Source organism: Juglans regia, chromosome 16 (genome assembly GCF_001411555.2).
Source record: "Juglans regia cultivar Chandler chromosome 16, Walnut 2.0, whole genome shotgun sequence".
Lineage (NCBI taxonomy): Eukaryota > Viridiplantae > Streptophyta > Magnoliopsida > Fagales > Juglandaceae > Juglans > Juglans regia.
Genome location: NC_049916.1, coordinates 588,462 through 602,916, shown reverse-complemented (window position 1 = coordinate 602,916; position 14,455 = coordinate 588,462). Strand labels below are relative to the sequence as shown.

Below are 14,455 nucleotides of genomic sequence, written 5' to 3'. Positions count from 1 at the left end.
AATGACCTGACCGTGGCTAGCAGAACTTTTGGATTAGATGATGCGAAACTAGAAAGATGAACACGGAACCTAATGCATGTTGATTCAGAACCTTGAAGTACCAAAACCACAGGACACGCTCACTCGCTCCCAAAACAAGTCGATCAATCTAATCGTGATGGGGGTAACATACCATATCGGACATGGTATTTGAACTTCTCAAACAATCTAAACGTAGTCTTTGAAACATCTCATGTCAGATTTGAAATTTGAACAATGTCCTTCAAAAGCTTTTGAAATAACGTGTACCACAACCAATTGCTACCAACCGCATTAAAATGATTTCTAGGCTCTAAAACTAGTCCCAGACCTCACATACAGCTTGTCCATCAACCACACCTATTAAAATGCCAGACCATCTTCCATAGTGACAATCTGGAATTTAAATTAGCACAAAATATTCACTAAATAGGTAGGTCTACCCACCACAAATTTACCGTTGTCCTTGGGGCCATACGGAGTGCAAAGGCTGCCACAACATACAGAACCAAACATTCAAAATGAAGGAGAAGTGCATCTATACAAGATCATTAATACAAGATAATGATGGTCCAAGCACTAACTTGAGCTCCTATGCGATGCTTCTTGCATATTGGTCAAGAGTTGTATTGAATAGCTCACACCTACAAAAGCAATTACAATAGCCACTCGTAAGAACAAAATTCTCACAGAAATTGCAACAGCTTTCTGCAGCTTATATTAAAAAGCATTTAAATAAAACTCAACGAGGGAAATTGTTAAAGAATGAAATCCAGCTCTGATTCTAGTACAGCAGGTCTCTAAAAAGGCACAGATACTGCCTTGGAATCACATATTGAGGTTCACATATCAAACGTGGTTATTATGGAAAATTTCAAACAAATAGCACTCAGACAATTGTGACTTAATACTAAAATTTTATTTGAGATCCTTTGACTTCACTACACAATTTTTTTAAAGATGGGACTTAAAACATTTCTCAACAAAAGTGTCCATCAATTAAACACCAATTTGAAGAGGGAACAAGTCCTACCGAGAGATAATGCCTCAGTCCAACTTGTCTGAGGTAATAACTCCAAGAACCCAAAGCAATGACTGATTAAAAAAAAAGTGAGCCCAAAGCAATGATATGGGCTCAGCTAGTCCAGTCTATATATCTATCAAACCAACAAAGCTGGATCCACCCTAAAGCCACATACAACTTCTTATCTAATTGTCTAAGAACTCCTAGTTCAAAACATAAGTTCCCAAGGGCACTCAGCATTATTGCATCGCCTAGTTTCTTTCCTTTTTTTCTCCTTTTCTTCCCAGTGATAAGAGGCCCCTGAAGGGGGGAGACGCTGGAGAGAGAGAGAATAATAATTTTCCTACTCTTATATTTAAGAAGAAGTGCACATTTTAAGCGTCAAACAGTGACTAACAATTAAAGAACAAGTAGGACAATGACTTCAATTGAGAAGCAAATACTAAAGCTTATAAACAACAAACTAACTGGATAACATTTGATGTCCACCAGTTTAAGAAAATTGAAAATCATTCTGTCACCTGATTGGAGTTCCTGGAGTATATATTGGGTTCTTGACAACATACTCAACATATAAGTTGTAAATGTACTTAAGGGATTCCCGCAGATCACCAGTCCTAGGATGTGTAACCAAGATAATCTGAGCAAATGGATCAAAAAGCGCATTCAGAAAGGACTCTCCACAGGGATTCATGATGATATTGTGACACAACAGACCATTGAAGTCGCTACACAAGGTCAGACGGCTACTGGTTATGAATTTATTTGAACCATATCAAGAGTCCTAAGGTTACATGCATCAGAATACAAGGAATGAAACAATCAGAAAAACTTAAAAGTCTCTATGCCCAAGGAGACCTCTAAGACTTATCTGATTTTGAGGAATTCCAGAAAATTAATTATTCAAATAAGCTCAGTAAAAGCACCATATATATATATATATATATATTTTATGTTGGGGAACCTCTCCAAGGTAGGGCCCTTCGGGCACCATATAAATATATATATATATATATATATAAAATCAAGTTAATTAAGATATATACACATATATATAAGCAAATTAATCAAGATAAAATATATACTGAATTTACTTTTTCAAGAAGCACTCTATTTAATTGAAGACAGGATCAAGTTATCTAGGAATCTGTACAACTGTATTTAGCGTTTCAGGTCAAACTAAGCAAAATGTTTTCCATACAAGAGAGTCAGAGACCCTACTGCATCACTTCCTTGAATATGAGAACTCATAAAAAACCACTCACTAATACTGCTTTATATTTGGCTAGTAAGCCAGATTTAGGAATAGTTAAGAATGTCATAATTAGCACTCACACATATTTTTGAGATTTCAAATGCAAATACAATAAAAAAAGGAACATTGGAGCAGACCTTTATCCCAGATGGACTTTCCATGAAACTAAGCTTGTATGTATTAGTACGAAAGCTGTGAAATGAGCAACCTTGTCCAGGCAACTGAGGCACCCCAAGGTTTCCTTTCTCCGCACTGCAAAATTGTGTCAGAGTGAATGAACACAAAAATAAATCCACAAATAACGAAGACATGATGCCTATAAACAGCACTATCATGAGTTACATGAGGTCGATGATAAAACAGTAAGAAATAATTAAACCACCCCACCAAAAACTTAAAACATTTGTGTAAGAAAGTCACTAATGCCCAGTTGTCACATTTTTAACCATCCCCTCTGGCATTTGACCATTTTAAGAAGTGACACCAAAGAGTTTATATGTGAATTAGATATGCATCACTAATTCACATCACAGTCTGAAGTTCTTTCTTGTACCCAAAAATATTACTTGCATACAAGCTACGATTATCACTCTTTTCCCTTTCTCAGTGGGCACAAAAGCATGGAAATTCTCTGACAACTTGTAACTGGACTCTAAACAACTCATCTAACAAATTTCAATGCATAATCATCCATGGATGATAACAATTGAAGCATATTTATATACCTAGTGGGATCCATCTTGGCAGTTAAGGACTTGAGTGAGAAAAGCAAACCAAACATGAGCTTGTGGTCTTGCTGTTGATTGAGGGTGTGGAGTGGTCGATTCCACTCCCTGTAGAGCAAGCACACTCCATTCCTATTGAAAACATATATCATGTGTGCATTATTCCCCGATGCCGTTGGTGCCGGAGGCGATGGGCTAATCTCTGACCCTCCAAAGAATTGCATTATTCAATTCTGCATGAACGCTAGCATTGCAATTTCAAAGATGCAGTCAATCGATAAACAAAATTGTGACAGAATTGAGCTAACTTACGCATTCTTATATCTACTATATAAATAAGCGCGAATGTTAGATGAACAGTATTTTCATCTAACATTTTCTTTTCCGATTTTACCCCTGCTTTCTTTCAAAGCATTAAAAAAATTACCCTTCTGCTCGTATTTTTTTAATGAATAAAAATAAAACAATTTCAAAAAAATTGATAACTGCTCAGATCTATAGTGAATGAAGATGATGTGTACATTACTCTACACGAAAAAAAAAACAACACTCAGATCTTAGAAAAATTAAACGACCAATAACAACAAAAAAAGTTTTAAAAAAAAATTCTTTCAGATCTACTTAGATCTCTAAGGAATGAAAAGGGTTTCTTCATTCGCGTACACCGAAAAAAAAATAATCCACATCTATGAAAAACAAAATAACCCGATAGGAAAGCACAACAAAATTAGTGAAACAGAAAAAAAAATAAAGATCAAGCAAAAAAATAATAATAATAACATTGAGATCTGAACAAGATCTCTTCAAATATATGAAGATCTGTTCAAATCTATAGGAAAAAAATAGAAATAAAACGAGTTAAAAAAATCTACATCAACTCAGATCTGTACGAAATACCTCTTCATTTACCTACAGATCCACGATGGAAACAAAAATATAGACAACCGTGAAGAGCAAATGTGGCCAAAAATATGAAAAGTGAGAGTGGGTTTGAGGGAGGTAGATAGAGAGAGAGAGAGAGATATCAGACGAAAAGTGAAGAGACGAGAGAAGGAGAAGAAGAAAAGAGAGAAAAAGAAAGAAAGAGTGAGAGAGAGATAGAGATTAGGGGTGTAACCGGTCCGGTTTTGGACAAAACCTAAGACCGAACTAGTATGTACCGGTTTTACATTTTCCAAAACCGATTACGCACCGGTTATCCTCCTAAACCGATACTTTCAGTTTTACCGGTTTCCGGTCCGATCTGATTTTTCAGTTTTTTTTAAATATACGTTTGACAGTTTTTCATTAAAAATCTGAAAGATCTACATGCCATAACTCTGATAATGAAGTTCTATGTTAGGTTCCTATTGTGATGGGGATGCGATGATTGAATGTAAATGGGGAATGATGTATTTACGGCTGGAATGTTTCAGGAAATGGAATGGAAATGAATAACAATCACAAAAATCCTAATAAAACATTTGAATGATCTACATGCCATAACAAGTTCTTACAAGCAAATCCATAATCATTCTACTCTTTTTTTTTCATTCCCCCTTACTCTGTCCCCGAACCCAGGTTCGATTAGGTCTTAGACTCTTAGTTCTCTGTCACATGGCCGAAATGATTCAGGTATGCATCTAAAAGACTAAATCTAACAAGTAATGAAATTGAAAAAAAAAAATGGAGAAACATTACCGTGAGGTGAGGCCGAAGGTCTGTGCGGCGAGGAAGAGAGGCGAGGCGGCGACTGGCGAGGCAGAGACGAGAGTCGGGCAGAGTGAGGCAGTCGGCAGAGACGCGAGGAAGAGATGAGAGTGAGGTTCGATTTTAGAGTTTATTGCCTTCTAGAAGTCTAAACGGCGCCGTTTCCCGTTGGTATGGAGGAAATGGCTCCGTTTCCTGTTAGTTTCTTCCATGTAGATGGTTCTTTTTTTTTTCTTTTTTTTTTTAAATGATAAGTATAATTTATATATATTTGTAATACATTTAATACATAGTCATAGACTATAGTGACTTAGTTATAGTTATTATTAGACTATATAGTAAAACTAATATTAGACTATTATTATTAGTTATATAATATATTAGACTATATAATAGTATTAATATTTTATTATTAGTATAGTTATATATTAGTATAGTTATAAACTTATAGTGATTTCATATTACCATGTTACTATAAGTATAGCTATATAATATATTAGATTATATAATAGTATTAATATTACACTATTAGTATAGTTATATACTATTAGTATAACTATATAATATATTAGACTATATATAATATAATTTAATATATATTTTTATGTTTAAGGCATATAATTAATTAAATTTTCATCTTTAAGATTAAACTTTTATTTTATAAATTATATAACATTATTTTATAATTATATAACATTTTGAAGGTCATCAAATACCAAGCTTCTTTGGTCAGCTTAGGAATCTAAGGTATCTAAATTTATCACAGGCAGGTTTTGTGGGAGATATCCCTTTTCCAGTTTGCAAATCTCACGAAGTTGCATTATCTTGACATCCGAGGACTCTTGCTGGATATTAGCAAATCTTGAATGGCTGTCTCATCTTTCTCTGCTAGAATTCCTGGACATGAGTGTCAACAATCTTAACAAAGCATCTAATTGGCTACAGATGCTGAGCATGCTCTCTTCTCTATCCGACTTGATGATAAGTATGATCCAATTCGATGCTGTTAATTTTACATCCCTCACTTTCCTAGATCTTTCGTTGAACCACTTTGTTTCTTCAACTTTTGGCTGGCTTCATAATCTTACCTCTCTTGTCACACTTGATTTAGGTTACAACCGCATTCAGGTAACCATATTCAAGGGGTACTCCCCAATGCCTTTGGATGTCTTTCCCAATTGAAGCATCTTGATTTGTCATTCAATGGCCTTGAAGGAAAACTGCCGAGCTCCTTGGGGAATCTATGTAACCTACAACATTTAGATTCATCTCACAACAAACTTGGGAGAGGTCTATATGAGGTCTTGGGAAATTCATCTGCATGTCACATAAAAAGTTTGGAGTACTTACATATGCAGGGTAATCGACTTTCAGGTGTTTTGCCTGATCAACTTGGGAAATTTCAAAAACTCTCTGTTCTCTTCCTTGACTCTTAAGTTGATTTCTGGTCCAATTCCTGTATCTATAGGAAATCTGTCGTTATTGAGGGTATTATCTATCGCTGACAATCAATTGAGTGGGGCAATTCCTGTAAGTTTTGGACTCCTTTCAAATCTTGAAACTTTACTTCTCTCACAAAATTTTTTGGTAGGTTTGGTTTCCGAGATGCATCTTTCCAACTTAACGGGGTTGAAATATCTTTACGCTGATTCAAACCTATTGACTTTGAAGGTAAGTTCCAATTGGGTTCCACCTTTCCAACTCCAATCATTGACGATGGAATCATGGCGACTAGGCCCACTATTTCCTTCATGGTTTCAATCACAGAAAGATCTTCGATATCTAGATTTATCCAACACAAAAATCTCAGATGTCATACCTTCTTAGTTTTGGAGCCACTCTTCAAGAATAAATATCCTGGATCTTTCTAAAAACCAGCTTCAAGGCAGTATTCCAAGATTATCTGTTGGAGAAACTGTCTATCTTGGTTCAAACAACTTCTCTGGCCCCCTTCCCCGTATCACCTCTCGTACCATTACAGAATTAGATCTTTCAAATAACTCATTCAGTGGACGTCTTTCTCCCATGATTTGTGAACATAATGATAGAATGAGAGGTCTGGCTTTTCTGGATCTGTCAAGAAATCTTTTATCCGGAGAACTTCCTGACTGTTGGATGAATTATTCTACATTAAAAGTGTTGCACTTGGGGAACAATAGCCTCACAGGAAACATACCAAGCTCATTGGGTTTTGTATCCACACTTCAGTCTCTATCATTGTATAAAAACAACATGCTTGGAGATTTACCAATGTCGCTACAAAATTGCACAAGTTTAAGGCTCTTAGATCTCACTGAGAATCATTTCTCTGGTAGCTTACCCACTTGGTTGGGGAATAGTTACTATGACCTTGTTGTCCTTATGCTTCGCTCGAACAAGTTCAGTGGCAGTATTCCTCAGGAGCTGTGTCACCTAACTTCACTTCAGATCTTGGACCTTGCACGGAACAACTTCTCCGGACACATACCGAGATGCTTTGGCAATTTTAGTGCTATGGCGAGACAAGATGACTCCAGTGGTGTCTTTGATTTCCTTCTACCACTGAAAACATTAACAGAAACAGCAGTCTTGGTAACGAAGGGAAGAGAGTACAAATATTATAGCCAAACACTTGCTCTCGTCAAAAGCATGGACCTCTCAAGCAACAATTTAATTGAAGAGATCCCTAAGGGGGTCACCAGTCTCTACAGCCTGCGATTCTTGAATCTGTCAGCCAACAAACTCAATAGAGGGATTCCTGATAATATCAATGCCATGAGATTATTGGAATCTCTTGATCTCTCCTGGAATCAATTAACAGGTGCAATACCTCAAAGCTTGGCGAGTTTGACATCCTTGTCTCATTTGAACTTATCATACAACAACTTCTCTGGCAGAATTCCCTCCGGTACCCAGATACAAACCTTTAGTGCATTGAGTTTCATTGGTAATCATGATCTTTGTGGACCTCCACTTACAGTTAGTTGCATTGGAGATGACCAGCCCCCTGAGCCAACACCAAATGCTGATAATGAAGGTGGCGAGGACGATGGCTGGATTGACATGAAGTGGTTTTATATAAGTATTCCACTTGGGTTTGTTGTGGGGTTTTGGGGCATAGTAGGTCCATTAGCATTCAGCAAGGTATGGAGACTTGCTTACTTCAGGTTTTTGGATGACATGATGTATAGACTCTTTTGGCGGAGCTTGAGAGCGTAACGAAAATGGCTAAACCATGGGTTTGCGTATTGTATTTTGTAGAAAGAAATAAAAGAACGCTTTCCATGGTTTTGGTTGTCCTTAATTTCTTTTGTCTACACGCCTGCCTTCTTATACATGGTTTTGGTATCTGTTTGACCAAAACCGCAATATTTCAGCTCTCTTCAAACGCTGGGCAATGGGCATGGAGCACATAGATTCGCATTTCCCGTACGCCACAGGCATTGCCACTAACCATATGCACACCCCAGAGAAGTTACGGCACAACTGGAGCTCATGGCTCTCAGCAACCAAGGTTAGATTTAAACAAGACTAGACGGGCAAAAGGGTTCCGATACTCAAATTACATGAAGATAATCTCTTACATAAACACGGCACGCACACCAAAAGGGAAAAATAAAACGAGAATGATGAGTTTCCTTCCTCCTGTTCCAGCAGTTACTTGGGATTCATGTGACGCCGACACAATCACATCAACTAAAGCTTGAAAAAAGAGAACTTAAAAAAGGTTCAAGCAGCATGATCGCACACCCCCACCAAATTACAATATATCTGATTTGACAACCAGTCTTAGTACTCCCATCTCCTCATCTCCATACCATCAGGAGGGCTTCCCTCCACCTTCTTTGAACCCACTTCCTTCCAGTTCGTGGAGAGCACCGTCCCATTTGACTCAACCTGTGTAATTTCAAAGCAGTACAAAACGCAATGAGTTTGGAAACAAAGTCACCAAATAATTTGGTTCTTTTAAAAATATGATCTTCAAGAAAACCACAAAATAATTAGGTTTATCATTTTGAAGTCAAAACTTTTTTAAAAAAATATGGCTAAGACTCAAAAACTTACAAATGATTTTTTCATGGCTCTTTTGGTGTCCTCATCAGCATCTGCGTATATGTTTTGGAAAAATTTGTTTAAAGCTGCATCACCATCAAGCTTTTCATCTTTCTCCTGAAAAGGAAAAAACTGATAAGTACAAAGTACACTGAAAAACAAAAGGATGCTGGAATAGGCTCTTGATTCCTGAACTTTGATCTTAGTTCAGATTTCATCCTGAAATTTAAAGGTTTCAGTTTGTCGTTATATAATCTAGAAGTAATAGTAATGTTACCCTTCCTATCAACTGTGAATTGAATTGCATACATGCCAAGCATGGGGAAAAAAATGCACATGCCAGACAGTTAACAGTGCCACATCTGCCTCCTGTCTGCCACATAGGCAATTCTAGTGAATCAAAGGGCAATGTTGTTCGCTTTTAATCTGTTCAAACAACAAGGATGAAATCTAAACCTGGGCCAAGACCCAAAAGTGTGTATCATCTAAGAATAAAGTGGGATAGAGGCTGACCTCCTTCTTCACGTCTGCTTCGATCTTATCCCAATCCTTTTTTGGTTTTGAGGATGGGTAAGTTGGTCTTTGAGATCCAATAACTGCAAAATTAAAAGCAGAAATCATGCTTATCGACGCGAAGTATGGGTGAATATTGAGCCTCCTTTAGCAATTATATTGCTCAAGATACCATATTTTGGTGTAGGTACACAATTTCTTATAAACTATCACCAGCCAAGCCTAACAGCTAGCACACCCAAAGCTCAAACTAGGCTGGGCCAGGCTTTCTAACAACTTTCCCCCGTCTCCAAACGAGCAGGAAACTCTTTCCAAGCCCACATACGAGCTGGACTATTTGTGGGCTGCCAGGCCCGTGTCTCAAAATGCGCGTAAAACTACAAGATTTTACCATGAAGATCATACAAATTGCAGGAAGAAACACTACCCAATACAAGTATCATCACTGTACGACATGACCGGCACCAAATTGTGGGGATTGCAAACTGGTCCTGGTTCTAGTTTTTCAGACATCCAGTTCAGGAGAAACCAGTCGATTATTTATTATTAATTTATTTTTATAAGTAGGAGAAACCAGAGGATTTCAGAAGAAAGCAGCTGCACAATTCTACTTTCATTTGAAGATTAAGAAAGGGAAAGACAGAAAGTACAAAGGAGACAAGTGAAGCAGCTCCAGATGTGGCTCAAATCCAATCCACATTTCAATACTGTTACTTTCAACACCAAAACATACTACAATAGGAAAATATTAACCCACCTGAGGCATTTACCCTTTGTGGAACTATATTTGTATTGCTGAATTCAAGAGCTGTCCAATTTATTGGTTCAGCTTTGGCGAGGCGAACTTCAACTTTGGTAGACAAAACAACATACCTACAGTTGGAAGGTATTATCTGTATGCAGACAGCAAAACACCACGGTAAACTTGGCATCAGTAACAATATGAGATTCTAATGAAATTCAGTGTGAATACTGACAATTATGTTTTATTTTCACAAGTTGCATGCATTACCTTTCCAAATAAGCGAGGTTGAAAATGATACACATCTTCACCAGGAACATCAATGCTAACACTAAGCTGCATATAACCAATAAAATTTAGAATTGGTTCAGTCATACAACTGAAATCAATGCGAAAGGTGAATAAACTCGGAAGGTATCAATCGTACTATTTGTTCACCAAAGTCAACAGAAACATTTTTAGCAGGTATGCCCTTGGCAAAGATAGTCACCACCACTTCCTCTGGCTTCTGGTAGAATTCATGCCTGCACTTTTTTAATAGTAAATGTATTATTCACTGTTCCAAGTTTGCATAGATTCTATAGTTCATTGAATGAACACAACATTAATATATGTACTCATTAACTAAAATTTGAGAAAAACAATCAAAATAGAAATTCTTAACTTTGTAGAGAACCTTTAAATGAAAGAGATGTGGAACTATAAATTTTAATGTCGCCTTCTCAGCCACACTATACATCAGATGAAACCAAGAAACACAGCTGTACAAACCTGTATTTTGGTTTGGCTGGTGTTTGTGTCACCTGATTGGAAAGGTCATCCACAGGCTGAAAACTTTCTGAAGATACATTTGTTGAGGTGGTTTTCTCCGATGAGTGCTTTGGTATATCAACAGTTTCCTCTGACAAAATATGCAACTTTCACTGATAAGACGTTGAGAAGGTTGTCGTGATGCCACATTCTAATTTGCCTTATATGATAACTTTCACATATATATATATATATATATATTTTGATAAGTAAGAAGTCATTTGATTGATATAAAGATAGGCATAGCCCAAGTACACCGGAGGTATACATATGAGTACACCAAAACTTTCACATATATGTATTTCCTTAACAAAAGAAAATCACATTTCAACCCAAAAGATATTTAAATATCCAGCTGTGACTAAAAGCACAGAAAGCTTCATTGACATTTAAGAGATTTACAGTTTTAAGCAGCAATTACGCACTTGCAATCAACTGATCACATTCTTTGAGTAAATTGGTGAATCTTGAATCTTCAGGGGCCAAAGATGCACCGGTTTCCAATGCTGCTTTTGCAGTCTGATATTCTTCAAGGTTGAAGCATGCAGAGCTGTAAAAGGAGATATCAAAAGAATCCATGATCAAGAAGTCATTCGTGATCAGTCCAAACGGATGAACGACAAACATGTGGGAAATACAATTGCAAAGGAAATAGGCCTTCAAACTAAAGGTAAACAAATTCCTAATTTTCACACCGAAAATGTCCAGGCAGAAGTATCTAGCTGCAAAAGGTTTCATATGGCTCGAGAAGTGAGAACTGAACCTAGACTAGTATCCTATCAAAACAAATAAAAAGAATCATTACAGTATGCCAAAGATGCTCTAGCCAATCAATTTTCTCTTCAATGTTTGTTTTTAGCATGGTTTACTTTGAAATTGGAAAAGGTAGTGGAAAAGGTAGCCTAGTACTCAAAAGCATTGAAATCATGAGAAGCAGGGCTACGGTGGTAGTCAGTGAGGTTCTACTGAGGGAAACCAGAGATCCTAAAACTTCATTCATAGAGCCAAGAACCAGTTATAAAATGCACTCTCTTTATATCCAAAACTAACAGAACCCATACTAGTAGGAATCAATATTGTCCCTAATTAAGCAAGCACAGCTTTTTATTGAGAATGTTTTCTCATGCGTAATGCATTTGATGATAAAAAACAAGAAATCAAGGAAGCTCATTGGATGAATTCAGACATTTCTTCTATGATACGCTAATGTCATGGGCAATTGCAATGGTCTATAGATCTATACAGACTCAGTTTTCATGATTTTCATGTATCTATTTGTAGTTCTTGACTAGGTGTTTTCACTTGTATACGTCTTGTTACTTGGACTATACCTATTTTCATTTCTATTAATAAAATTTCTTTTACCTATAAACAAAATAATGAAAAAAAAAGTACAACATGAGGAAATTGGACTAGAAATGAAGTCTAAGAAAAGAGTTGGCTGGAATCAAGATGTGCATCCATAAACTGGAGAATATATTGAGAAATACAGGAATTCTGCAGCATCTAGATGGAGTTGTGAAAAGAAAAAATCTGCAATGATGAGATAATACTCCTCACAGTCCGCTTAAAGTAAAATGCTTTTTCATTCACAACACAATCCAACTACAAAGAGGATAATGGCTACATTTCCAGCCAGGAGAATTAGTAGAAACTATTATAGTTTCCATAGTAACTAGAAAGAGTCTGCAAAGAGCAAATCTTTGAGTAATGCAAATACATCACTAAGTCTACATGATTGGTATGATCTATTTTTCTAATGTCTCGGCAAAAGAAAAACTAGCAAGGTCCATAACATAGATATGAAACACAATTACTATTACTAACTTTAAGAGGAAAAAAATGACAGGCTTATTCACCATGTATTTCTCCAACAGCTTCAATTTTCAAATGAAGCTGAACGTACACTCAGATACAACAACGCATATGTCTACATGCCTACTGTATTGTACTCACCCTTTACGCAAGTACGCTCTTGCCAACAAAGGGTTCATTTCAATTGCTTTGTTTGCATCAGCAACAGCCTCTGCGCAAGAAATTACAAATTATTAATTAGCAACTTTTATAAACCATTATCATAACAAATATTCAGCAACAAAAAAAGGAGATATACATATGTGTAAACGAGCTGGTTTGAGCTGAGGAGTAAATCGCCCAAACTTAGTTCAACACTTTCACTATCAACCTCAAACAAACATGTTGTCGTACCAAATTAACAATGTCATGTAAGCTCAAGGAGTCTTTTTCTTTTTCTTTCTGAAAAGAAAAATCTGAGCTCAAGCTTTTTGATTTCCCACAAATATTTTGATAATAAAGATTTCTTCAATTAGTGATAAAAAAAAATTAATTAGTATTACGTATTGCTCGGTTCTCCTGCTAACCCATGACGTATTTTTTGTTTCAACATATGCAACAGAAGATCATTATAAAGCACAATCTTCTTCTCTATTGCTTTCTTTTATAATTTAAATATTTTTTTCTTCAACAGCAGACTATATTAATGAAACAAAAGAAATGAAACTAATTGATTCTCTGTGTTCGGTTTTATCGGCAACGAGATCATCTCCGTTCATTTACTTCCGTTCTTTGGGTAAAGGGTTTCCTAAAAAACTGTGCAAGTGAAGTTCTAAACTTCAGCCTCAACAACTGTATAGAATAAAAAAAATATCCAACACCCTCCTTTCTTTTACTCAGCTTTCTCAGCAACCCAACAAAAGTAGGGTAATTAAACCCGCCACGCTAAATTAAGAGTCAGAAAAACTATCGGAAAGAAAGATCGAAGTGAGTACCAGTGAAGTTGTTGAGTTTGAGGTTGGCCTGGGCGCGGTCGGCGAAAAGCTCGGCCCGGGTAGGGTTGAGAGCGATGGCCTGGGAGTAGAGCTGCTCGGCCAGCTCGAAGTGGTCGTCGATGAAGGCTTCCTTCGCCTTGGTTTCGAGATCGGACTCCATGGACGGTGACGCAGAGACAGAGAGAGAGAGAATTGAAGAGACGATTAGATTTGCAGGAAGGGAAAGGAAGGGGAGAAGAACACGGATTGACTTGTACAGGCGAGTCTGCGTAACGTAACCCTTTAAATGGAACGTCTAATTTATGATTGGTTTTTTTTTTTTTTTTTTAAATGATAAATTACTCCGAAAATGTTCATTTAAATTATAAGAAGAATTTGTTATCAAAATCCTATTCTCATTTTTCAATTATTTTTATTTGATTTCCCACAAATACCATTCTCATTTAACTTTATTCGTGAGAAATACTGTTTCGTGGTCATATGGCATCGCTTATAGATAAAAAAAAAAAAAAAAAAAAACTCAACCAAGAAACTTTCTATATTTATTTATTTATTTTTATAATTTATAATTTATAATTTTTTTAAATATTTATAAAACAAATACGTAAAAAAAAAAAAAATTAAGGTCTCAAGTTTCTAAATTAAACTGATAAACCAAACCAGATTCCAAAAATTACCTAAGAAGAACAACTAATAGCTAATTTATAATTTACAACCAACGAATCATTAAAGAAGTTGGGTTTAAGTTAAACCTTTAATTTATTTATTTTTTATTTATTTTTATAAAGTATATGATGAAATATACATATATATACATTAAAATAAAAATAAGACAAAAAAAAAAAAAAAGGGAGGGAT

At 36.1% G+C, this 14,455-nt stretch overlaps 3 protein-coding genes across 5 annotated transcripts; 1 reads left to right on the top strand and 2 right to left on the bottom strand.

Annotated features, from left to right (window-relative positions):
• Positions 1-214: 214 nt before the first annotated feature.
• On the bottom strand, positions 215-4,824 carry LOC109015020 (trafficking protein particle complex subunit 1-like). Of its 3 annotated transcripts, none has more exons than XM_035686855.1 (6): positions 4,703-4,824; positions 3,023-3,266; positions 2,435-2,549; positions 1,564-1,682; positions 603-662; positions 215-508 (listed from the first exon to the last, which is right to left on the bottom strand). In XM_035686855.1, the coding sequence occupies exons 2-5, from the start codon at positions 3,244-3,246 to the stop codon at positions 611-613; spliced, it is 510 nt and encodes a 169-aa protein (XP_035542748.1). In that variant the 5' UTR covers positions 3,247-3,266; positions 4,703-4,824; the 3' UTR covers positions 215-508; positions 603-610. The 3 variants fall into 3 exon arrangements, with proteins under 3 accessions (XP_035542748.1, XP_018853062.1, XP_018853060.1); XM_018997517.2 differs by having other exon boundaries at positions 3,023-3,255; positions 4,703-4,821; XM_018997515.2 differs by having other exon boundaries at positions 215-662.
• A 590-nt stretch (positions 4,825-5,414) lies between these two features.
• On the top strand, positions 5,415-8,441 carry LOC109004456 (receptor-like protein EIX2). The gene is made up of 2 exons (XM_035686854.1): positions 5,415-5,696; positions 5,823-8,441. The coding sequence occupies exon 2, from the start codon at positions 6,737-6,739 to the stop codon at positions 7,907-7,909; it is 1,173 nt and encodes a 390-aa protein (XP_035542747.1). The 5' UTR covers positions 5,415-5,696; positions 5,823-6,736; the 3' UTR covers positions 7,910-8,441.
• LOC109004495 (protein SGT1 homolog) lies at positions 8,223-13,889 on the bottom strand. Its single transcript, XM_018983055.2, has 10 exons — positions 13,598-13,889; positions 12,765-12,834; positions 11,234-11,358; positions 10,770-10,899; positions 10,426-10,522; positions 10,269-10,334; positions 10,014-10,149; positions 9,257-9,339; positions 8,756-8,860; positions 8,223-8,587 (listed from the first exon to the last, which is right to left on the bottom strand). The coding sequence occupies exons 1-10, from the start codon at positions 13,755-13,757 to the stop codon at positions 8,480-8,482; spliced, it is 1,080 nt and encodes a 359-aa protein (XP_018838600.1). The 5' UTR covers positions 13,758-13,889; the 3' UTR covers positions 8,223-8,479.
• Between the last annotated feature and the right edge of the window lie 566 nt (positions 13,890-14,455).

Bases quoted from the DNA above. Each gene is read 5' to 3' on its own strand.
- LOC109004456 (XM_035686854.1), top strand. From the start codon at position 6,737: ATGATTTGTGAACATAATGATAGAATGAGAGGTCTGGCTTTTCTGGAT.
- LOC109015020 (XM_018997515.2), bottom strand. From the start codon at position 3,246: ATGCAATTCTTTGGAGGGTCAGAGATTAGCCCATCGCCTCCGGCACCA. The intron at 2,550-3,022 runs GTATATAAATAT...ACAATTTTGCAG, and splicing joins GCCAAGATGGATCCCACTAG to TGCGGAGAAAGGAAACCTTG. The intron at 663-1,563 runs GTGACAGAATGA...TTGCTTTTGTAG, and splicing joins ACTCCAGGAACTCCAATCAG to GTGTGAGCTATTCAATACAA.
- LOC109004495 (XM_018983055.2), bottom strand. From the start codon at position 13,757: ATGGAGTCCGATCTCGAAACCAAGGCGAAGGAAGCCTTCATCGACGAC. The intron at 11,359-12,764 runs GTGAGTACAATA...CTCCTTTTACAG, and splicing joins AGAGCGTACTTGCGTAAAGG to CTCTGCATGCTTCAACCTTG. The intron at 10,900-11,233 runs GTGCGTAATTGC...ATATTTTGTCAG, and splicing joins ATGTGATCAGTTGATTGCAA to AGGAAACTGTTGATATACCA.